The sequence below is a fragment of the Apium graveolens genome, chromosome 5 (assembly GCF_009905375.1).
Source record: "Apium graveolens cultivar Ventura chromosome 5, ASM990537v1, whole genome shotgun sequence".
Classification (NCBI taxonomy): Eukaryota; Viridiplantae; Streptophyta; class Magnoliopsida; order Apiales; family Apiaceae; genus Apium; species Apium graveolens.
The window spans coordinates 1,255,820-1,280,120 of NC_133651.1; the positions used below are offsets into that span (position 1 = coordinate 1,255,820).

Here is a 24,301-nt window from a genome sequence, read left to right on the forward strand (position 1 = left end):
TCCGTTTGATTTCGTTTACTCACGCACACACTTGTTTGATTATTTGTATTAATCGCAGATTGTTTTCACAATCTTAAAGCTATTTATTTTATATACATCTGTGACTGATACATCTGTATCTGCTTGTTTTGTTGAGTAACAGATCGATGGAGAACCAAACTGTGAACGATTCGATGAACATGACGGTTGATCCCAACGCACAGATCACTGGATCTGATGGGGTTCACCAGCAGCCGATTAACCCTAACGCACGGATCGTACGATCTGATGGGGGTCAAACGCCTGTTGGACATGTGCCTTCGGGACATGTGCCTGTGGGACACACTGTCATTGGACAGTTTAGTGTTCCTCTTGGACAGATATCGGCAGGATTCACTCCTCCGATCATACCTGCGGTGCCTACTGGTGTGCATACACCTGTAGTACAGACGCACGTACCATCTGTTCCACCCGTGGTGCCTGCTGCACCTGTTATGCCAACTGTGTCTGCTGCACATGCTGAAAAACCTGAGAAGTTCAACGGAACGAACTTCAAACGTTGGCAACAAAAGATGCACTTTTATCTGACCACATTGCATATGGATCGCTTCCTTAAGGAAGAACCACCGTTGCTCACTGCTGAGAGTAACATGCAGACTGTGTATGCTGCTGATGCTTGGAAGCACTCCGACTACATCTGTCGGAACTATGTGTTAAATTGTTTGTCTGACTCGTTGTATAACGTATACAGCGCGAAGCCAACAGCTAAGGTCTTATGGGAGTCACTTGACCATAAGTATAAAACCGAGGACGCTGGGGCAAAGAAGTGGATTGTTGGCCGCTTTCTTGATTATAAGATGGCAGACTCTAAGACTGTGGTCAGTCAGGTGCAGGAACTGCAGGTGATCATTCATGACATTCATGCTGAGGGAATGGTCATAAGTGAGTCTTTCCAAGTTGCTGCTGTTATTGAAAAGCTTCCACCTGGATGGAAAGATTTCAAGAACTACCTTAAGCACAAGCGAAAGGAGATGTCTATGGAGGATCTTATTGTTAGACTTCGTATTGAAGAAGACAACAGAGGGTCCGAGAAGAAAGTTAACGTTGCCACTGAGAAGGCAAACATGGTGGAGCATGCTCAAAGCTCCAAGCTCAAGAAGGCTAATTCTGGTAAAGGGGCAAAGCTGGCACCCAAGGGAGGGATTTCGAAGTCGAAATTTCAAGGGAAGTGCTACAACTGTGATAAAGTTGGTCATAGGTCTTCTGACTGCAAGAAGCCCAAGAAGCCCAACAAGAAGAAAGAAGCAAACATGGTAGAGAATATCTCCAAGGAGATGGGTGACATAGACCTCTGTGCTACGGTCTCTGAAGTGAACCTGGTCGGTTCTAATCCACGTGAATGGTGGATTGATACTGGTGCTACTAGGCATGTTTGCTCAGACAAGGCGGTTTTCTCTAGCCTCAAAGCTTCCGATGCTGGTGAGAAGCTCTACATGGGGAATTCAGCAACTTCTACCATTGAGGGTGAAGGCACGGTGATCCTGAAGATGACCTCTGGGAAGAATCTGACTTTGAAGAATGTACTTTATGTACCTGATATTCGCAAGAACCTTGTGTCTGGTTCTCTGTTGAATAAGCATGGCTTTCGCATTGTAATAGAGTCAGATAAAGTTATTTTGTCTAAGAGTGGTATGTTTGTAGGCAAGGGTTATTTAACTGATGGGCTTTTTAAGCTCAATGTAATGTCCGTTAAGGACGATAATGAAATGAAGAATTCTTCTGCTTACTTGCTTGAGTCTCCTAATTTATGGCATGCTAGATTAGAACATGTAAATTATGACACTTTACGACGTTTAAGTGTAAAAGAATACATACCTAAACTTACTATCGATCCAAAACATAAGTGTGAGACTTGTGTTGAGGCAAAATTAACGAGATCATCATTTAAACGTGTGGAAAGGAATACCAAAGTGCTAGACCTAATACATAGCGACATATGTGATTTAAAATTCGCTCCAACAAGAGGAGGAAACAAGTATTTTATTACATTCATTGATGATTGTACAAAATACTGCTATGTATATTTGTTGAAAAGCAAAGACGAAGCTATAGATAAATTTAAAATCTATAAGGAAGAAGTTGAGACACAACAAACTGAGAAAATCAAAACGATACGAAGTGATCGTGGAGGTGAATATGTTGAACCGTTTGGGGAATTCTGTTCACAACATGGTATAATCCATGAGGTCACTGCACCATACTCCCCTCAGTCAAATGGTGTGGCTGAAAGGAAGAATCGCACTCTAAAAGAGATGATGAATGCGATGTTGTTAAGCTCTGGGCTCCCACAATCGATGTGGGGAGAAGCCATCTTAAGCGCAAATAATATTTTAAATATTACGATGCGCAAGAATAAGGATGTAAGTCCTTATGAAATGTGGAAGAAAAAGAAACCAAGTTACCAACACCTGAAAGTGTGGGGGTGCCTTGCAAAGGTACTGATCCCTACACCGAAGAAGGTGAAAATAGGTCCTAAGACTGTGGATTGTGTCTTCATCGGATATCCTCCACACAGCACTGCATATCGGTTTCTTGTTCATGAATCCAAGATTCTTGATATTCAAAAGAATACCATTATGGAATCAAGGAATGCCTCATTTTTTGAGACGATGTTTCCCTGTAATCCAGGAAACCAACAACCTACGACGTCTAAACGATCTCATGAGTCTGTAGATGACGATAATGAGAGTGACGAAAGTGAAGACGAAAATGTGGGGGTAGTGAGAAGGAGCAAAAGACAACGAACGGAGAAATCCTATGGGTCTGATTTTATGACCTATTTGCTCGAAGAAGGTGACCCAAAAACTTATAAGGAGGCGGTTACCTCACCTGATGGGCCTATGTGGAAAGAGGCCATCAAGAATGAAGTTGATTCAATTATGCAAAATCATACTTGGGAATTAGTGGACTTGCCAACTGGTTGCAAATCATTAGGTAGCAAGTGGGTTTTCAAGAAGAAGTTGAAAACTGATGGCACTATTGATAAGTATAAGGCCAGACTTGTAATTAAAGGATACAAGCAACAAAAAGGCCTTGATTACTTTGATACATATTCTCCTGTAACGAGAATAACGTCCATAAGGATGATGTTTGCTATTGCTGCAATGCGTAATCTAACTGTACATCAAATGGATGTGAAAACAGCTTTCCTAAATGGAGACATAGATGAAGAAATCTATATGGAACAACCTGAAGGGTTTGTTATTCCAGGACAAGAAAGGAAAGTGTGTAGATTGGTGAAATCATTGTATGGTTTGAAACAAGCGCCTATGAAATGGCATGAAAAATTTGATGAGGTCGTGCTGGCCAATGGTTTCAAAATCAATGAATGTGATAGCTGTGCCTATTACAAGGATAACGAGAACAGCTATGTCAAGGAGAATGACAATGGCTATGTCATGATGACACTATATGTAGATGATCTACTTATTGCTGGAAGCAATGATAAAGTTATCAAATCTACAAAGGACATGTTGAAATCAAGGTCCGACATGAAAGATATGGGACTAGCAAATGTAATTCTGGGAATTCAAATTTCTAGAACATCAGAGGGTCTCGCATTAAGTCAACCACATTATGTTGACAAGATCCTTGAGAAGTTTCTTAAGGATGACTTTGAGAAAGCTAGGACACCTGTGGATATGACTTTGCACCTATCCAAGAACAAAGGTGTAGCTGTTTCCCAATTGGAATACTCGAGGATAATTGGTAGTCTGATGTACCTCATGAGTTGTACAAGACCAGACATTGCATACTCAATTAGCAAGTTGAGTAGGTTTACGAGTAATCCGGGAGCTGATCACTGGAAAGCGATTATAAGGGTACTAAGGTACTTGAGGGGAACTCGAGACTATGGACTGCACTATGGCAGATACCCAGCAGTATTAGAAGGATATACTGACGCAAATTGGATATCTAGCAAGAAAGCACTTAAGTCTACGAGTGGCTATGTGTTTACATTAGCTGGAGCGGCAATATCATGGAAATCCTCAAAACAAACGGTGATAACTCATTCCACGATGGAAGCTGAGTTTGTGGCACTAGATAAATGCGCCGAAGAGGCTGAATATCTACGTCAATTTCTGGAGGATATTCCAAGATGGCCAAAGCCTGTAATTGCAATAGGGATTCACTGTGATAATCAATCCGCTATTGGCAGAGCACAGAGCACGATGTATAATGGAAAGTCTCGTCATATACGACGACGACACAGTTCCATTAGACAATTGATCTCAACCGGAATTATCACTATTGACTATATACCGTCAAAGGATAATATCGCGGATCCACTAACCAAAGGGTTATCAAGAGAAGTGGTTGAGAAATCATCGAGAGGGATGGGTCTTAAGCCTATTGCTTAACGGCATCATGGTGGACACCCAACCATTGCTGACTGGAGATCCCAAGAACTTGGTTCAATGGGACAACTAAATCATGATGACCAAATCACTGTGGGGGTAACCCCTGGCCTGTTCCTATGATGAGGAAACAGTGAGACCCGTAAGGTACGAGGTTAAGCTTTGAGCTTTTAATGATCTTTGATGAATATATGGAGCTCAGGAGTGAACGCATGGAATTCAGTTGAGTAAACGCGGGTTACTTTATAAGATAAAGATCACCTATATGGGAGAGAAGTGGGGCCGCTTCAAAGGAGAATTGCGAGGCACAATTCTTTAGAAACTTCTGCAGAACCAGGACGATGTTCTATGGCCAAAATGGACATACTCATGAGAGCTGAACGAGTCAGAAACGATATAGTGATAAGTATATCATCGTTTACATAAACGGTCGAACAGTTCAAGGACAAGCACGTCTACTGTCTACCAGTAAAGTCGGTATGCTTACTCGAGCGAAGGTTCAAGGAGCATTCTCTACCTATCGTATGCTATATCTGATCGAAGAAACTATCACCTAGTCAAACTCCGTGTCTGTCTGTCTGTCTGTCTGGTGTGTGCTACTAAGATCACCAATCTCACCCATGTGGGGGATTGTTGGAAAATATGGGTATAAGTCCCATATTGGTAAGTCATATTTTTGAGCATTATGACTAAAAGATGTGTGAGATATGATGATATTCTCTTAATAATGGAAATTATTATTTTCCATTAGAATTTGGCTCAAATATTATGGCATAAATTAATTTGATTTTGTTTCAGATTAATTGATATGGTGTATGTCTTGATATATTTAATCTGATTCTGTTTCAGATTATTTATGGAATAGAGTAGCTTGCAAGTATTACACCGATTCCATAATTAATGATATTTAATTATGGAAAAGAGTAGCGCACAAGTCTATCTACACCTATATAAACACCTCTAAGGCGTTAGGGTTAGACACACCAAAAATATATTCGCCTCTAAACACAAATCTCTCTCTCTCGGTGATAGTTTCGTGCCCGTTCAAACTCGCTGAAGGTGCTCGTTATCCGTAACGTCGCCGCTACCTCGTTTTATCCTGAGAGGCTATCGACTCGCACATACGGTGAGAGGCGAAATAGCTTTAAGGAGACAGTTTCAACTGGACTCGAGGATCTCTCTTCTGTTTATATCTTTTCTTCCTCCGTTTGATTTCGTTTACTCACGCACACACTTGTTTGATTATTTGTATTAATCGTAGATTATTTTCACACTTTCTGCATGTACTTTCTTTTTCACTTGGCAGTGTCAACTCTCTAGCTACCATGCACAGTGACAGTGTTTTTAAGTAGAAGCCAGAGATTAAATCTTATTCATGTGTTCTGAATCGGTCCGAGTTTGTTTCAAAAAAATGAAAAAAAACTGAATTGTGTTTTGATCAATATAGCTATTGAAGACATGTATGATGTAACTCATATACAGGTGAATCAGCTTCCAAGATCTAGTGGTTTCCAAGATCCCCCGGAGGATTTGATTACTAATTATAGCCCCCGCAACGTTCCGTGTTGTGTACAAATGTTCTGTCTACTTTCGTGTTTTCGTGTACCAAACCTTAAACTTGAAACCGACTCATATTTGCATTCATGTACCAATTTGACGACACTAACCCGAAACTAATATATTCGTGTTTACCCGTTTTAGTACATTAAAGTACACGGATTATATACGGGCTTTAGGATTTCAAGAAAGGATGCCCGGAAGGGGAAAGACCACTCGGCCACTCTCCCCTTCTCAGGCTCGGGCCGGGGCCCGTTTTCGTCTTTGTATTTTCTGTCAGCTATAACCAAGTCGCTATTTCGGGCCTGTATCTTTCCCCGCCCCCCCTCGTCGGGCGGTGCTTGTGTAAAAATTAATTGTTAAAAAACTATAATAAATAATTAAATGGTGAAATGCTCACTCACATAGTCAAAAAACAATGAAATATATTTTAGTATTTATAATTAGTCTAATTAGCATGCATAAAAGTGAAAATAAATAAATATTACTTACTAAGAATCTATATATGCAGGGATTCTAGCCAGAGATGTTGAGATGTACATGAATGGTCTTTCCATAGAGAAAGGCTAAAGTAAATTTATTTAAACAGAAAGGTTGCATTAATGCAATTTTTTAAGACATTCGATAAAATTACTCAGATTCTTGTTAGAACTGCCATCTTCTGAAACACTATTCACAACCTTTTCTTTGAGATTCATGGCCCTTGCTTTGAAGTTGCTGTCACCAAGCAGTTCCTCTACCTTGTTCTTGATTTCACCTTTACTGATGATGCCATTTTCATTTTTGTCACATCTCAAGCCAACCTTCCAAACGTCGCAGATATACGTCTGATTAAAGAATTGGTCTGCAAAGTAAGGCCAGCACAAGAAAGGCACTCCATTGCTTACACCTTCAGAGGTAGAATTCCATCCACAATGACTTAAGAAGCAAGCAATTGCAGGATGGCGAAGAACTTTCACTTGAGGTGTCCAGTTCACCATTTTCCCACGACTGCCTATTCGCTCTTTAAATCCTTCCGGGTAAACATCTTTTGTGTTATCAGTCATATCCGGACGCACAACCCACAGGAACGGCTTGTTGGTCATCTCGAGGCCTAAAGCCAGTTCTTGGAATTGAGTTTGATCAAAAATTGTGAAGCTCCCATGCGCAACATAGATGACAGAGCAAGCAGGCTGCTGATCAAGCCATGACAGACAACCCGAGTCTTCTGGCCAGAAGCTGCCTGGTTTATCTCCAAGCTTGTTGCTTGCTGAAAGTGGACCTATTGGCAACATTTCCGGAAATGATGTAAATGTTTCTGCCTCCAGCTCATACGCAGAATTGCACAAAATCCATTTTGCCAGTTTCATAAATTTGTTGCCAGCAACAAAAAGCTCAAATACACTTTTCCTTGTAGCAAAGTCGCTAAAACAGGCCCATGTAAATGTCTCGGTGTTCATTGGAGGCATTGTGGGTGACAGATGGATCATCTGCTTCTTCATGATGTTTCCTGAAATTAATAACAAGATATCAATTAAACCTAGCTAGGTTAGTATGTAGTTTAATCATAATTTGTGTTATCATTTAATTATGCTATTTAATCAGTAGCATACGCGAATGCAAAGTAAAAAATATAATCAGTAGAGTGACAAACAGATGACAGGAGGTCTAACCATCATTTTCTATGATTCCATTTTCAAGCAACTTTGGAAGACTGAAAAACACGGCTAACTGTGCAGCAGCTGCAGGGCAGAAGAATACTGGCATTATCTCGAGCTTATCTGCAATATCGAGTGCCCACCCAAGACTCACATCAGCAATCACACATGTGATGTTGTCATCACCCTCTGCATTATTGATATTTTCAATCAGCTCATGCAGCTTTCCTGGCATGACTCTGTACATTGCTGTCGTTAACTTTGCGAGGTCTTTCCTGTCCTCCCAAGGTTCCAATCCATCCGGGATTGTAACCAGACTTATCCCGTCTCCAGAATCATCATTCTTTGACAATGCATTCACAATCTGGTTGTGAACAAACTCGGTGTTCACAAACGTGACTTTGAGGCCATGTTTTGCAATTTCTTGTGCAAGCTCCATCAGTGGCATTACATGACCTTGTGCTGGATAAGGTACAGCTAATATATGCGCGAAACTCATCTCCTAACACACTACTCACTTGTGATCTTGAGACTTGGGGATGATACATTAGTAGATTTATAGCAAGAGAACTTCGACTAAGGCCACACCTCTCATCAATTATTATCGCGGTGGACCAATCCATGTGCACTACTGGTCTGAAAAAGATTGATAGTTGGCCATCTCAGTGGATGTCTTTTCTTCAAATCAGTTATACTAACTCTCTGGCAACCAGCCAACCACACAAATTTGTACTGGAACTCTAGCAGCCATAAATTCAATTTTACGGTGTGTTTTAGTTCCCTCTGAGCTTGAATTTCCTTGCAAAAGCCATATCTGAATGTCATCTTCGCTTGGTGGTTGCGAAGATTAAAGACGTGATTGTTTTTCGATTATAGGTATTGAAGAAATCTACCCCAGCTTATAAGATCGAGCAGTCATAATCTGCAGGATTAGATGTGCAGTCACCACCTTTACATCAACTCATCAAGATTAGCTACAAGGTTTGCCAATATGCAACCTCTTTTATCTTGCAACGGGTCTTTCTCTAACACTGGTCTTTCTCTAACACTTTGAGAAATAATACGATTTAGTAATAATTTATAATCACTCATTGTCATTCGATCGTAACGGTTTATTACAGTAAATGTTAACTATATGATCATATTGGGTCCTTCCTCTAACACCTTAAGATTTTAGATGAGCTGGTTACTCAATACGGTATCAGAGCTTAACTATATAATCCCCAATGGCCTTCTTCTAACACCTTAAAATTTTAGATGAGCCGGTTACAACACTAAAACATCTCACTCCTTAGCCAGAGAAGCTAGTTCTTTGTCTGGTCACAAGGAATGGTTCTGTACCTTCCTTTCTTATCGATGTATTAGCTCTTGGTCATATATCAATCATTGTAATAAACACTTAATGCAGAGCTAATTTATTACATACACTATTTAATATCATTTATCACAATTTATTGTGGACACTAAAGACAATTAATTCCTCAAAGATGGGCGCCGGTGTTTCACTCTTCGACCCATAAATGGGCTTTCGAGTGAGGGGGTGTTAAATATATGATCATATTCCTCTAACACCTTAAGATTTTAGATTGAGCTGGTTACTCAATATGGTATATTCAACAACATTAAGCTTCATAAGATTTTGACTACTTTAATGTGGGAGACGATAATCATCCATACACATTGTTCGGCACACATTAATATGCCGATAAAAACATGTCATATATAATTCGGAAATTAATTTCTGAGAACAAATTACGCACCTTGGCATTACTCGGTACACACATTGTTAACATTACGAGACAAGACAAATGTAGTTGTCATTAAAATTTAATCAATGAGATATTATTCGGGAGAGTATAGCCCGATGGAAAATGTTAAGGGTACCAAATTGGTTCCCAAGAAAGTTACAAAATGCCAAGTGTCAAATTTTTATTGGCTAAATGAAAATGGACCCCCTGCATTTACATCAAAAATACCAATTAAATCATTCCAAACTGCCACATCAACCATGACACATCATTTTGTAACAATTTTTTGTACCTCTAGCACTACTCTAGCTCGATTCAGCCTGATTTTCGAATAAAATCGGAACTGTAACCGCTGATTCGAATTCAGCATCAATGATATGACAAATGTCCGTGTCATTAAAATTAATCAATGATACAATATTACCGCATCAACGTGTTCATGCGGTGGTTGATCTCTTATTCTTTCGTGAGAGGTTAAGAATAATTTTTTTTTTGAATCATAATCAAAATGGGCCTCCCATTTTTTGAACGCAAGGCATGATCAGTTAAAAATGGGCCGGATCAATTGGCAAAGAAAGAGAGAATGGGCTGAATTGTTCTTTAAAGAAAAGAAAAACTAAAAATTTTAAAAGTGTGGCCCACTTTCATTGATGTCACGCTCACATACGCGTGAGCAGCAGCATAAATATATTATTCCTTGGTAATAAAAAGTAAAAATAGACAAAATAAAACAGAGAAACAAAATTCATTAAAACCCCCCCGCTTATAACGGAAAATTTTATAATTTTATGAAATATTCTAAATTTAATAATTCTCAGTTTTCACTTTTTGGATTGGTAATGCCCCTTTTAATTTACGAGTGACATTTTTCTTATTTAAGTTCATATATACAATATATATGAACTTAAACAAGAAGAATGTCACTCGTAAATTAAAAGGGGTTTTTAAAGATCCGGTCAAACCCGGGTTTTTTAAGATCCGGTGGGTCTTTTCTACATCTTTATATAAAATAATACTATGTTATATCAAAATATTCACTTTTGAAGCTCAATTTTCCAAAATATCTCTATGCATGATATTCTATCGAAAAGAATATTCACTCTTTTAAAAAAATAACAAAGCACACACATCTAGAGAACACATATCCACTTTTGTCTTATAGTGAATACTTACTGAATACCTGTTTACTTATAAAATTAAAAGGTAGATGTGTATTTGTTAGTTTTAAAAAAAATGAATGCGCATGTTAGATATGAGTAATGAGCGGTTAATTTAGGTATAGTCGGTTCAATCTCAAACATTCTTTCATTTTGTTACCTAAAAGTCAAACATATTTAATAGATTATTAATGTTGTTGAAAGTGTGAAAAAATAAAAATTAAACCGGAAATAAAGTCAATTATTTAAAAAGTGTCTACTTGATGAAAATGTAATGAAAATTCGTTAACAAGATATACACGGAGAAAAAAAAACATATACGTGAGTATAGTGAATGAAGATGCGGGAATATGAATTTTGTATGATTGTATAAAAAATGATAATAGTCAAGAATGAAACGTTTCCTCAAAACATATGAATTAAAACTTGGGCTTTTATGACAAATATTCAAATTTTAAAAACTGTCATTTTTTGAAATAAATTACAAAAACACTATTTTTCAAAAAATATTTGCAAATATACGGAGGTTGCATTTGCAACCATATCTGGTGGTCCCGCAGAGCTTTCGGAAAAGGGCAGCAGCTAGCAACCATATATGCAACCACAAATTCAAATTTGAAAAAATCTGTTGAAAATTACATTTAGTTGCAAAATAAGTTGCAAGTGGTTGCAAATGGCGAAAAATGAATGCCCCTGCGGGGCTAATACTAATACAAACTAAAACAACCCCGAAATAATCAAACCCACTCACCAACTCCCCATCATCCATTTCTCCACCTCCATCTGCTACGACATCTCCGCAATCTTCATCAATTTCGGCGCATGTCGGAATTTCGATCGATCCGCCGTCCGATCCAAATCTAGGTAATCAGTTTATCCAGGTTTTGAATTTACTTGCTCAGGTCGTGCGTGTTGATAACGCGCCCCCTTCTCCCCCTCCTGATGGACGGTGATTATTTGAGGATTGAGCTTGACGATTGGGAAGAAGAAGAAGTATAAGAAGAAGACGATGATGATGAGAATGACGATGAGATAGTTGATTCGAATCACGAGCACGAACTGCGATTCGAAGATCGCTCTATTGAATTTCGATTACACGGTGGTCCTGATTATGTCGGTAATCCGGGGAATTATGTTGATGCAGCTTGATACGAGGCAGTGTTGCGTAATTTAGTTGAGGAAGGAGAGAGAGGCAGTGAGATGAGAGTGAGAGACAGGGTGGAGAAGTTAAAAAAATGAATGTGAAGATGAAGATGATATTTTTACAATTCAATTGTTTGTATGTTTAAAAAGATAGTAAATTTACAAGATTTTAAGTAGGGTAGTAGAGTTGCAAATAAATATCCAAGAATTAGTATATTTGTCAAATTCCCTTAAAACTTTAGCTTAATAAACACTTTTGCCACATTACATTATTTTTCAATTTCATTCCATCAAAATAAACACAACTTTTTAATCGTATAATGTTTGATTAGCCTTGTATTAATGGAATGATATCACTATACATTAAAATATAAGAGTATCACTCATAAGACAAAACATATAATTGTATCATTTAAAAAAAATAGTCATTTAAACATAGATTTATACCTTTAAGGATATATCTAATTTTATATATTAAATAATTTCACGAGATTAGGAAATGCATTTTGCAGTAGTTTTGAATAAATATTACTCCCACACTTTCTTTTCGGGATGTACCATTCAATTTTATATATTTTAAAACTTATCAAAAATAGTAAAAATTTTATAATATACAATTTAAATACACCCACCTACATCGTGCTTTCTTACACTACACTAATTTTATAAATATTATCTCACCACTTTATCCATTTTTCTTTTCTTATATCCCAACCAAACGTATACAATTTAACTAGACGGAGAAAATATATATTTTGATAGAGTCCAGTCGGCCATGCAACTTCAACCCGACATTATAACGTGAATATAGAATTGATAGTAATAAATAATTTATCAAGCCAGGGCGTCAAACTATCGTTAAGGCCGTCAAGTAATTCAAGAGGCCCTACCAAATCTACCAGCACAACTCACAAGAACTGCAAAGAGTGTGTGCTGTGTCATGTGTGCATGACCTCTACTTTGAATTTGACTCCTTTTTTAAGTAGTATCTCTTCATCAATGTTGTCAGCAAATCTTGTCACCAGTTTCCTCCTTTTACTCATTGGTTATTGCAACATTTTATAATTAACAGAATGTCAACTAATTGTGTGTGTGTTTGTGTGGTCCCTTTCAGATACTGCAGCTGACTCATTCTGACAGATTCCCCTTTCATCATCATTGCAAAGACAAGACATGCATTCAGATTCTGCTGACTCAATGACTGACCACTTGGAGTACAATGTTTTTTTACTTAGCTGCAGCATTTCTGTTTGTATAAAATTGTGATTGCAGAATGGGAGACAACCTGGTACCAGTCACAGAATAACTAACATGCCCTTTTCTCTGTGTCTCCTTGTGCTCTGCAATAAAGTCTACTCTTGCCTTTTTACTCATGTTAAGATTGTGTTTTGTGAGGTCCACAAGAATCAATGTCGGGATGACGTGGACCTACTTTCCATACCCAACTTAGGTAATAAGTATAGTGTCATATGAGGATCAAGTATCTTCTTAGATTCCCCACCATAACTGCTAACTGTACTTGTCAACACATGACCAGTACAGGGGGTTGTTTACTATAATTGCTGGAAACACATGGAATATTTTCAAGGCCTAAAATTGTCCCTACATGTTGTCACTGCCTACATTGGAAACCAACTGTAGGGAGAAGTGCTGCAAATCCTGTATATACAACTTAACATATAATTTGATGTTTCTTTACCTGGAAACCTGTTTGATCTTCTACATGCCTGCTCCTGCTCCGGTATTAACTTGATAAGGGAAAGATTACTGTATCCGAAAGACCTTTATCAACCATATGTAACAAGTTAGAAGAGTTAGAGAGAGTGAGACGTTTGCGCTTGCTTTTGAAAAGATAATTAAGTTCCTACTACCATGTGTCATCATTGTCATGTACATATACAAAAGTTAAGTTGCATTTCCTGATAATCTATAACATTTGACCTTCAATAACACCATCTGGCTCAGTTTTGTAGCTAATTCAGTCCTGCCCTCATTTAAGATATATACCTCACATTTTGTGTGTGAGCATATAGAGTAGCATGAGTATGGCAAGAGAAAAGATTGTTCATGACTATAAGGAAAGACATTGTGCATCCTCTGGTACTGTCCTCGGCATTGGAACTGGTCTAACATATCTTTGAAGGAACATTCTTTTTGTACCAGAGGACGTTGATGTCTCAGCTGCTCCTGCTGCCCCCCTGGTGTGAAACTTGGCAAAATGATTGATCATGGAAAACTTTTCCAACTCTTGAGATTCCACCCTTACATCTGCTATTGACACACTTTTTTCCAACCTGCATCATCACATCAACTGGCATTAAAATTGTCCATCCAAATCATCAGAAAGAATGTACGGCGCAAATTTAATACAATATCGTTTTTTGTCAAGTTATTCAATGCCTTTTCTTTTCTTTTCAAATTCAAAATGACACCTCTTTTGGACGAATTACAAGGCAAAACTAACTTTTTATAAATTTGAAACGCGTTCATGATTTAAAGAGTTCAGGTCATACTTTAAGAAGTTGGCTTCCAGCTTTGTTGACCTGGTAAGGAAGTCTTCTACAACTTTTGCAGATTCTTGCTCACCAATTTGCTTGGGAGTTCTGAGCTTCTCTTGTGACCTGCATAAATTACAGCACAAAACTACTGCTGAAACAAACTAAAAAAGATAATAAGCCAACAAAGATGTAGTCGTGCAATAATGGCATAATCCTTTTACCACTGTTTCTTACAAATTATAATTCATTACGTAGCAGAGTCGAGACTAAAAGTAACGCTTACTTGTCAGACATGTCACAGAACAATTGAGGACTATTTTTCAAGCAGCATGAATGGCCTAATGCTAGTCTAGCAGCAAAGTATGCCACAATCTCACAGTTTAAAGTGGCATTTCCACCAAAAATGACAGCTGGTGGAGGTCGAAATAACTGTTGCATAAGCTGGGTAGTAGACGCAAGTCTTTTTTTTGGTCGTAGGAATGTTGAATCTTCAATAGTTGCAACCTCGTCTTCAACCTGGAAATAGAAACAAAGTATTTAGTCCAAATCTTATCTTGTATGTTCCGGTTTTTATACAACATGAAATCTTAAGGCAACATGCTCTGTGATCATCCTCTCAAGAAACTCAAGAAGGCACCTTTTCAATAAGCCGATTGGTGGCTTCTGCCCATTCCAGATCTGACAAGCTGTGTAAATAGATAATAAGGTTAGGAAGTTATAATAAACTGTGCTACAAATGAAAATGAAACAATTTTCCAAATTTAATGTACACAAAAATCATGCAGAAATTCAGTTCAAAGCAAGGATTATGGAGAACACCTGGCATTATAAAGCTTTTGAGAACATTGAGATATTTCTTTATGCCATGGTAGAAGCTCAAATGCCTTCCGCTTTTTTGGTCTTATATTTTCTGGATTTTGAGGGAGGGCATCTGGAGGCAACACATATGAAGGTGTTAAGCTTTGAACAGCTACCAAGTTGTTATCTGTTGTAGCAGGCCACACACTGCTTTCATGACCAGCACCAGGAACACCCATGCGCAGTTTTTCGAGCATGTTCCCAGTACTGAACTGATGTGCAGCCCTTGGATCGAACATCGGCAACATCTGCCCATTTCTTAATGTGCCGTAATGCTTAAACCAGGAGGGTGCCATCTGCAAGCTAATCTGAGGCTGCTCAGCTGCATCACTTGCATTAGGGGAGCTATACTGACCAAATGCGACGGTCTCCTGATTAGCATCTCGTATAAGAGGCTGAGAAAAAGTTTTCGCTAACTGGATTTCTCTTATTTCAGACGACTGGTTGTGTAATTTGCGTTCCTCGTTTGGATGAAAACTACTCTGCGACAAGGATATCAGTTCATTATTAGCTGCATCTCGAATCCCTGAAGAATTTCCATATAATTGTTGCCCAGTATTAGCATTTGACTGCTGAACACTATGATCAGAGTCGCACCCACTTTTGTTTGCCAAATGTACTTGCTGCTGCATGATGGAGTAATTTTGAGAGGAAATATGAGATGGTTCTAACGAACGACCAAAGACTTCAAGATCAGAAAGGTTTTGTGATTGATTGACAAATGCCTGCCTATTTGAATTAGGCATTGAAGAACCAGGGTCCACATAATTTGTTTCTGAGTAACCCTTTGATACTTGCCCATACGTTGATTTGCCTTTCTGTGGAACGGTACCAAGTGTCCCGGAAGAATCTAGTTGACTGTATGCTTCTTTTGGAGCTTGCTCTCCCTGAAATCCTAAATCTTCCGAGCTCATAGAGCTTTTGCTAGTTTCATTTTGTCCTTTATAGTTACTCTCATTATGTAGTACATGTGGAGCTACTGAAGCAGCTACAAAGTCATTATTGTTCAACTCTGGTGATGGTGGCCCCTTACGAGGATCTACATTAGATAGATTTTGTTGAACTGGTGCATTTTTCCATAACATAGGGGAACCAGCATATTGAGACGTTCCTGGTTTCACAAAAGGCTGAGTGACTGAATTGTCCTCCAACAGTGAGAGTTGTCGGCTATAAGAACTGGAGTGCGTATCCTGATTGATGCGCACGCCAGGCATTGGTTGATGTTGATGTTGATGTTGAATTTGAAGCTGATTTCTTACAAAAGAAGGACCTAATGAAACTGTATCACTGTTAAGGGCCTGCATGATAGAATTATCAAATCAGTGTGCTGTAAATGTTTTATGGAAAAAACTTTATGGGATGAATATGGCACAAAGCTGCGACACTTATTCTCTAATTCTACATGAAGTGCCTACTTTTTTAAAACTAACCATTTTCAGAGAGCTATGAGATGCTGGAGTCTGTTGAGATGGAGGGGACAACCTTAAGCCAAAGGTTTGTGAAGAAGGCATAGGTTTATTGTATGACTGAGTAGCAAATGCATCAGTACTTCCTGCTTGCGGCACCTCGGAGAATGGACTTGAATCTCTTGATCCACCATGCATGGCAGGTTGATAATCCTTGGACTTGTCCACCTTGTAAAGAAGCTCAAGCATATGTTGACTGCTACAGAAAAAAGATGGTCATATTTTGCCAGCAATGATATAAGATCAAAGGTAGAGGGAGAGATAACAATACACAAATTTTATGATAATTTTAACAGCGTAATATATGAAAAAGATAGAGAACAGGTAACCAGTAACCTCCTGTAATCACTATTGAAAAAAAAAGCTAAGGAATTAGCAAAGACATATATACTATGCAGATAGATTCGGTTTCTTGTAATAATTAATAGATGTCGAGGTGGTGTTTTTAGCCCAGAAGTACCTTGTCTGTGCAGTCATATTGGGCTCATGAGTAACAGATGTGTCAAAGAAAGCGGCCGTATTTTCAGGATTTCGAGGAGAAACATGCTCTGCTGAGTTTCTTTGATTACTCAGCAAGTGTCTCTGTAAAAGAAGATAATTGACATTAATTATTTGAAAAATTAAAGAACCTGCAACTAGATGGTCAGCAGAACTGTAACAAGCTTTGGTGTTTACCTTTGCCAAGTCCGAGTCACTACTAGAAACATTACTATACTTGAACTGCTCAGCATACCCTAATTCATTACCACGTGATCCTTGAGGAATCTGTTGGTACATGACCTGTAAAAGCAAATTAATTTTACAGTCAACATATTACAAATGTACACCTTGGTCTCTACTTGCATGGTGAGAAGACAAACGTTGCAGAACTAAATTCAATATCCAACCTGATCAGATGGTCTTTGACTGCTATCTGCAAAATGGCTAGCATCACTTCTATGTTGCCACACATTCTGTTTCAATTCATGTCCAGAGATGGTATGCTGTGATGCATTAGAGTGATAGCTATCATTGGAATTCTCTCTTTCAAAACATTGCTGCTTCTCATATGTTCTACTTGCCCCATTGTAAGCATTGTCACATATTTGAGGACTACTACTTCGATGATACTGATTATTCCTTACATACTCCCTTCTTGCATCTTCTACAGAACCATCAGTATCATTTCCGTAGGGAAGCTTATTACTCTCTGAGAAAAGACGGTTAGTATTAACATTGCCGGATCTTGCCTGTTCTAATCCACTCATATCACCTGCAAAAACATAGAAGTACTCTCGTCACACTTAAGTTTCATATTAGCATTTCCACCCAGTGACAAGAAAGTTTTGACCATACCTGTTTGCATTCCTTTGGTGTACATGGGTATGCTTTCCTGATATGCGTTGCTTTTTGGGTGTTCATAATTGGGGTCAGACCAAGCATTTTGCAAAGATGGGTGTCTCCCACTCTGTTGATTTACCTCATTTGTTTGCTTCTGTAAAGAATTGCAGTCCAACCATTGCTTGTTAACTTTAGGGGAATTCTGCTCACTGGATTCTCTAGAGGTTTCCAAGTGCAATTCATCCTTCTGCTTCGAAGAAAATTGGATGCCTGGTTGCTGAAAACCTGGGAAGCTAGAGGCCATACTCAGATTATTAAAGTTGGGTTGTGATTTTGAGTTTAACGCGGAATCAGTCTGCAAGCCATTTTCAACCCAATCAGGATGTTGTTTACCACTCTCGCTGAACTTAGAAGAGTGGTTATTAGTTGAAAGTTTTGAATTTTGAAAGCTCAAGCCACTCCATTCTTCTTGTATCCCAGCATCGCTACTTGAAGTTTCCGCAACAGCAGATTGCATAAGTGCACTCCAGCTTCCACTTTGAAGAGAAGGAAAAGCACTCGTGCGGTCGGTGTTTTCTGATGTGTTTTTGAGGAATTCCGAGCTAATGTTACACGAGCTTCCAAAAGAAGCATCCCAATTGTTATCATCTGTATTAAATAGAATTTTCTGTTCTAGTGGATCCAGAGAACATAAATCTTGAGAAGGGCCCATGTTTGTTGCCTTCCCTGGAAATTGTCCTGGCCAGCCAGCTTGTTCTTGCCTCCCGCCAACTTCCATTGGTGATGAAGATCTTCGAAGTGTATTCATTTGCTGGAAGTTCCCGTGTAGAGCTTGAGCAGGAACTTGCCCAAACAGATTTTTCTCCTGAAAATCTCCTACGGATACCAGAGCTCGTTCCTGCATGCCAATCTGATTGGAAGAAGCATCACAATTGTAAGTACCCAACGAGTTACTGTAGGTAGAAGATTGTGTTATGGGTTCATCTTGTTGGTTATTATTGCCTTTCCCGAATGTATTTTCTGAACCTTGAGATGCCCCTAGGAGCTGAGAGTACCGACCCAGATTATTTCCTACCCCTGGAACAGGTGTCCCATATAAAGATACATCAAGTTGTGGAGGCACAAGACTCGTTGAACTTAATGCCTGACCCTGGTTTTGAGGAAAGCCAGTTCCATTTGAGAATCCTTGAACTATTGGTGGTGCACCAGGATGCATTAAGTTAATGTTTCCCATCATAAACCTCTGTGACGCATCACCAATAGGCGTGCCATTAATCAGAGGAGGAAATTGTTCGGCGGAAATTTGTTTATTTAATGCGTATTGCTGGTTTATGTAATTGTGTTGCCTAGCATCACCCAACTCCTGAATTTGTTGCTGCCTCTGCAGTTCTTGAAGCTTCTTGATCATGATTTGTCGCTGCAACATCTGAATGTCATTTAACCGAGACTGGTGCCTCGGTTGGGGTTGGGGCATACCAAGTTGATGGTCTATTCGGATTATGATCCTACGTATACCTTCTTCTCAAACCTCCAACAGCTTTTACAAGAATTTTACAATTGTTATCACAAGCCTCAACCCAGTGTCCCGACTGTTACTCAGAATGGAAAGTGAATTTAAATACTATATCATTTCGGCTGGAGAATCAATTTGCTCCTACAAACCCCAATTGCCTTTTTCTTCTACCAAATCATATTTACCCATCAATAAAGCCTTTAATTCTGTTCCTTTAACAAGAGATGCATGCACAAAGAGCAAGAAAAGATATGTGCGACACTTCCAAAGCTGCAAACAAAACATTAAAACAAGATGCATCGTTATGAGCCAGAAATGGAGCTTTCAGATGCTGGAACGAATTCAGTCGATTACATAGAAACCCTTCTCACTATATCAATTTTATAGAAGTGTCTTGGGCCATTAAGACTAACAAATGATTTCAAAGTTCTAGTAACTTTGATGCAGTTGTTTCTGCATCTACAAAATTGACCTATGAGTGCCACATTGCATAAAGTTATAGTAATAGCTACAGTAAATTCAAAAAATTCATTTGAAACTAACAGCTTTGTTCACCAATTCCAAAAAGATCTATTATATGGTATATGCTCAAAATATTATGAACGTGTGTTCTCTTTTACTATGAATTCAGTTGCTGGCAATATTACAAAACACGAGACACACCAGCAAAACTAGCAAAATTCAACATAAAGATAAATGATAGACAAGACCTTCAATGCCAGAAATAACTTAATAAATGACATTCAACTTAAACAATCCCACTCTAACTTATCTAACTTCCTAAATCTAACTCAACAGAACAAGACAGAAAACATATTAAAATCTTTTTAATCTCTTCTTCGACTCTTCAATTAGTAACAAATCTATTCAAAATACTCCACAACTCCCATACTCGAAACAATTACATGCCTCAAAATCATCAACTTAAAAACTACATAAAATTAACAGATCAAAACAAAAATACTCAAACTAACCAAAATCGAACAATTCTCGCTATACACACCCTCCTTCCTAGTAATGTGAGCTCCAATTCTCCAAATCAACCACAAAACCCTCAAAATCAAAAAATTACAAAACAAACCAAAACAACAAATTGGGGCAAATCCAAAAGCCCCCCACTAAAAAACCCTAAAAATCACATAACCAACATCAAACAAAACCAAAATTACTCAAAACCCACAAAAACAAACCAACAATCAACACAAAAATGACTTAAATCAGCTAATTTTAGCTAACCAAGATGCAAAAAGATGCAAACTTTATGAGCTACAAGCCAAAAAGATGATCTGGGTATGATTAATTAGTGTTGTTTAGAGTGAAAGAAGTCACCTTTAAGCTCTTTTTGCTCTTTAATGGCGATCAATTGTTTCAGCTACCACTTGAAGATGCTTCTTTTTTATCTCTTCTACAATAATATATAGACACAATTTTGTTGTATGTATTTATGAAAACTCAGCTTTCTATTTTTGGGTGTTAATGAGAATGAAGAAAGATTAAATTTTTCAGACACCCCCGAAGATAAAGCGATCGAAACAGTGTAATTTCATACATTTTCAAGAAACTTAAGCAAGATTTTCGGGTCGGGTCGGAGCCACTGGGTATGACCCGAACCTGGGGTTCGGGTTTTGGTTCGGGTTGGTGAAGGTGAGATAGGTGAGAGAAATGTCGGCGTATTTTGGGTGAGGTTCACTTGTTGATTTTGGACCGTTGATGTTGATATTTTGTGGAATGGACGGTTGTGATGGCGAGTAGAGAGATTGTGTAGTCGCGGGTGAGTTGTTTCGGTGCAAATGGAGTTAAAGTGTAGGTGGGGGTTTTAGTCACGCGCTTTGAGGAGCGTGGGGTTCAGACAGTGCTTTTTTGAGAATTTGTGACAACCTTTTTGTGCATGGAATTTTGTATTTTTTTTTTTATTTTTGGTGAGGCTTTTCATGTTGGGAAGATGATAACGGAGATTTAACGGCGTGGGTTTATTTCAATATTTGGGAATTAGGGTTGGTATGATTGCATGTTAGACATCACAATTTGGGAAATTTGATGTACATTATTTTTATTTGGTGAAATTGTGAATGGGTTTAGTTATTACAATCATAAAAACAATGATTTGTCATTATTTATAGTTGAATAGATAATATTATATTGAAATGATTCGAAAAATTATTATTCAAGAATAATGAAGTTATTGGATATGTCAATGAAGCAGTTAGAAAAATTTTCGAATAACAGAAGATAGATTATTTAAATATAACGAATAGTAGTTGGAGTGTTAACAGTTGGAGTTTATAGTGCTTTTATTAATAACGGTGACTCAATAGTGAAGTTTATAGTGCTTTTATTGATAACGGTGACTCAATCACGTTTACATTTGAATTTTATTGACATGGACTATTAACATTTAATGTTGAATTTTGTGTTAATCGGTCGCTGATCAACGTTCTTTCATATAAAATTCGTTGTACAAAGAATTTTGTGTTCGTCGATAGCTGATCAACGTTCTTTCATTTAAAATTCGTTATACAAGTCACCGCCCCTCATTAATGTGTTGTATATACTCTTAAAGAAAAATCTATAATACAACTTTTATGACAATTTAATTTATTAAGTTTTAGGATTGATTATTGCGGTATAAAACCCCAACCTCAGAAATCTTAGAATTTCTTTAATAAAGAAAACGAATACTAGGAAAATATAGACAACAAAAAATAAAAAAATATTAAATTATCAACCACATCATAAAGCGGAAAAAATATTAGAAATACAAATTTAGTTCTCAAATTATCTTTTCATAGTTGTCGTACAAATCCTCAACTACATATAAATTGTGAAGTAGACAAGCCTTAGACCAATTATAACATCCAATACCACAACCGAATGCGTACCGGATCTAACAACTCATGATATATCAAATCTTCAACTACATATAAATTGTGAAGTAGACAAGCCTTAGACCAATTATAACATCCAATACCGCAACCGAATGCGTACCGGATCTAACAACTCATGATATATCAGTCCAAAAAAGCTAGTAATTTGATATATATTAGTTGTTAATTTATATATATATATATAGAGGGTTAGTATCTATGGAGTCCTTTATTTTATTGTAGTTCTTAAAGTTCATATATAAAGATTCCAAAAATTGTTATTCTTATCGATATGAGATGTTACACCAATTTAATAAATGATTTTGTCTAAAATATAGTTGTAAGAATTGTTTATTACCGAGAGTATATCTTTAGTTGTAAGAATTGTATATTACAATATATGTATAACTAGATTTTAGGTAATTCTCAAAACTATCAATGTACGAATTTGGACAAACAATTGTGGCATCTTGTTCCCGTAACAGAACACAAACAACCATGAAAGTATGTTGCATAAATGATCCTATATTCTTTCTTTCTTCTGTGTGCACACCATTTAACTGATGAATAACTGATCTTGGGATGTACATCAGTACATGTACTGTTCTGAAACAACCTATATCATTATCTTCTGTACTTCTTAAGTATTAAGATAGGGCACAATCACGAGCCAGGCACTACCATGATTACGGATCTTCGGAAATCGGGATTTATCGGTTGGGTACCAAATTTTCATTTGTCGGAGACTTTTAAAAAATTAAATAATATATTGATATTTTATCGGAAATTTATTGAATCGGTCAATATATATTTTTAACTAATTTATTAGTGATTTCGGGATCGGAACTTATTGGTGGGGTACCGAATTTTAATTTATCGACGATTTTTGAAAATCGAATAATTTATCGATATTTTATCGAACCGATCAATATATTTTTGACCGATTTATTAATAATTTTTGAAAATGGACCAATTTCTATAATAATTATATAATAATAGAACTTCCAAACTAATCTACTTAAATTTTCCAATTATTTTTGTGTTAGCATCATCTACAAATCGTGTTAATAATTTATTCTTAAATCATTTACAAATCATTTAAATTTAAAACCTCCACAAATATATAAAAGATTAAATCTACTTGTATTTTTAAATTTGTTAAATATACATATAATAATAATCCTATAATATAAAATATAACTCATTTGAAATATCTTACAACTAACTCGAAAGTAACTAATAATTTTAAAAAATATATATATTTCTGACTTATAAATAACTTATAAGTTAAACTTATTAAACACCAGAAAACGCAACTACTGACTATTAAACAGACACGTTATACACTCAGTGATTAAAATTTCTGTGCGCAGTGACTAAATTATATGTGTGGCGTATCTCAAAAGTCTAAACAACTCACATGTCTAATAAAACGAACTTTTATGCTTAACGTCATGGCTTTATTTAGTAAAATCTCCGAGGTTGTTGGAAGTCTATTATTCTGTTTATTATATATAAAACTAAGCCACGTTTATTCAATCATATGTTTAGACAGAGACAACACACAGTGTGTGCGTAGTGCGTGTGTGTGTAAATATAAAGTGTTGGTAGGAAAGAAGAAGGATAAAATGTGACACTTTTGACTTGCACTTGTGATGAAAGCAATTTTGTAAGAGAGCCTTTGAGCAGTTGCTTTAGGAAGTTTCCTTGTTTAAAAAGTCGCCTTCTTTTGTTGATAATAAAGCGTAATATCAAACCAATGAAGGCTGATTTATCGTGGATCTTTGTTCGTTACGTGTGCTTTCGTATTTCATTTCATATTTCGTGTAGTGACCGACTAGTTTAAATCCGACCTGTTAAGGATTCGTTTCGTATACCTTCTTTCGTGTAGTGTTTCGTGTAATTTTAAATTAAAAATAGAAATTTTAACGTTCATGTTTACGGGGATGACCTTGACTATAGGAGAGCAAAATTTGGGACTAGGGCCCACGACACTCAAGATCCCCAAAAATTTTAACTTTTTAAAATAAATATATATGAATTTCCATGATATATGTATATTGGGCCTATAAACTGATTTCGAATAGGGTTCCTCAAATCTCAAGGTCGGCCCTGCATGTTTACGATAATAATAATGAGGAAA

The 24,301-nt window shown here is 37.3% G+C and overlaps 2 protein-coding genes across 3 annotated transcripts; both read right to left on the reverse strand.

Moving 5' to 3' along the window:
* Positions 1-6,425: 6,425 nt before the first annotated feature.
* On the reverse strand, positions 6,426-8,134 carry LOC141661855 (UDP-glycosyltransferase 83A1-like). Its single transcript, XM_074468866.1, has 2 exons — positions 7,607-8,134; positions 6,426-7,443 (listed from the first exon to the last, which is right to left on the reverse strand). Exons 1-2 carry the CDS (start codon positions 8,088-8,090, stop codon positions 6,554-6,556), a joined length of 1,374 nt encoding a protein of 457 aa, XP_074324967.1. The 5' UTR covers positions 8,091-8,134; the 3' UTR covers positions 6,426-6,553.
* A 5,343-nt stretch (positions 8,135-13,477) lies between these two features.
* On the reverse strand, positions 13,478-20,816 carry LOC141661857 (uncharacterized). Of its 2 annotated transcripts, none has more exons than XM_074468868.1 (11): positions 20,624-20,816; positions 17,797-19,564; positions 17,349-17,713; positions 17,137-17,241; positions 16,922-17,043; positions 16,426-16,657; positions 14,957-16,293; positions 14,775-14,823; positions 14,421-14,653; positions 14,153-14,260; positions 13,478-13,933 (listed from the first exon to the last, which is right to left on the reverse strand). In XM_074468868.1, exons 2-11 carry the CDS (start codon positions 19,253-19,255, stop codon positions 13,711-13,713), a joined length of 4,233 nt encoding a protein of 1,410 aa, XP_074324969.1. In that variant the 5' UTR covers positions 19,256-19,564; positions 20,624-20,816; the 3' UTR covers positions 13,478-13,710. The 2 variants fall into 2 exon arrangements, with proteins under 2 accessions (XP_074324969.1, XP_074324968.1); XM_074468867.1 differs by having other exon boundaries at positions 16,426-16,660.
* Between the last annotated feature and the right edge of the window lie 3,485 nt (positions 20,817-24,301).

Bases quoted from the DNA above. Each gene is read 5' to 3' on its own strand.
- LOC141661855 (XM_074468866.1), bottom strand. From the start codon at position 8,090: ATGAGTTTCGCGCATATATTAGCTGTACCTTATCCAGCACAAGGTCAT. The intron at 7,444-7,606 runs GTTAGACCTCCT...TATTAATTTCAG, and splicing joins TGGAATCATAGAAAATGATG to GAAACATCATGAAGAAGCAG.
- LOC141661857 (XM_074468867.1), bottom strand. From the start codon at position 19,255: ATGCCCCAACCCCAACCGAGGCACCAGTCTCGGTTAAATGACATTCAG. The intron at 17,242-17,348 runs GTTGGATATTGA...TTGCTTTTACAG, and splicing joins GTCAAAGACCATCTGATCAG to GTCATGTACCAACAGATTCC. The intron at 17,044-17,136 runs GTAAACACCAAA...CTTCTTTTACAG, and splicing joins GTGACTCGGACTTGGCAAAG to AGACACTTGCTGAGTAATCA.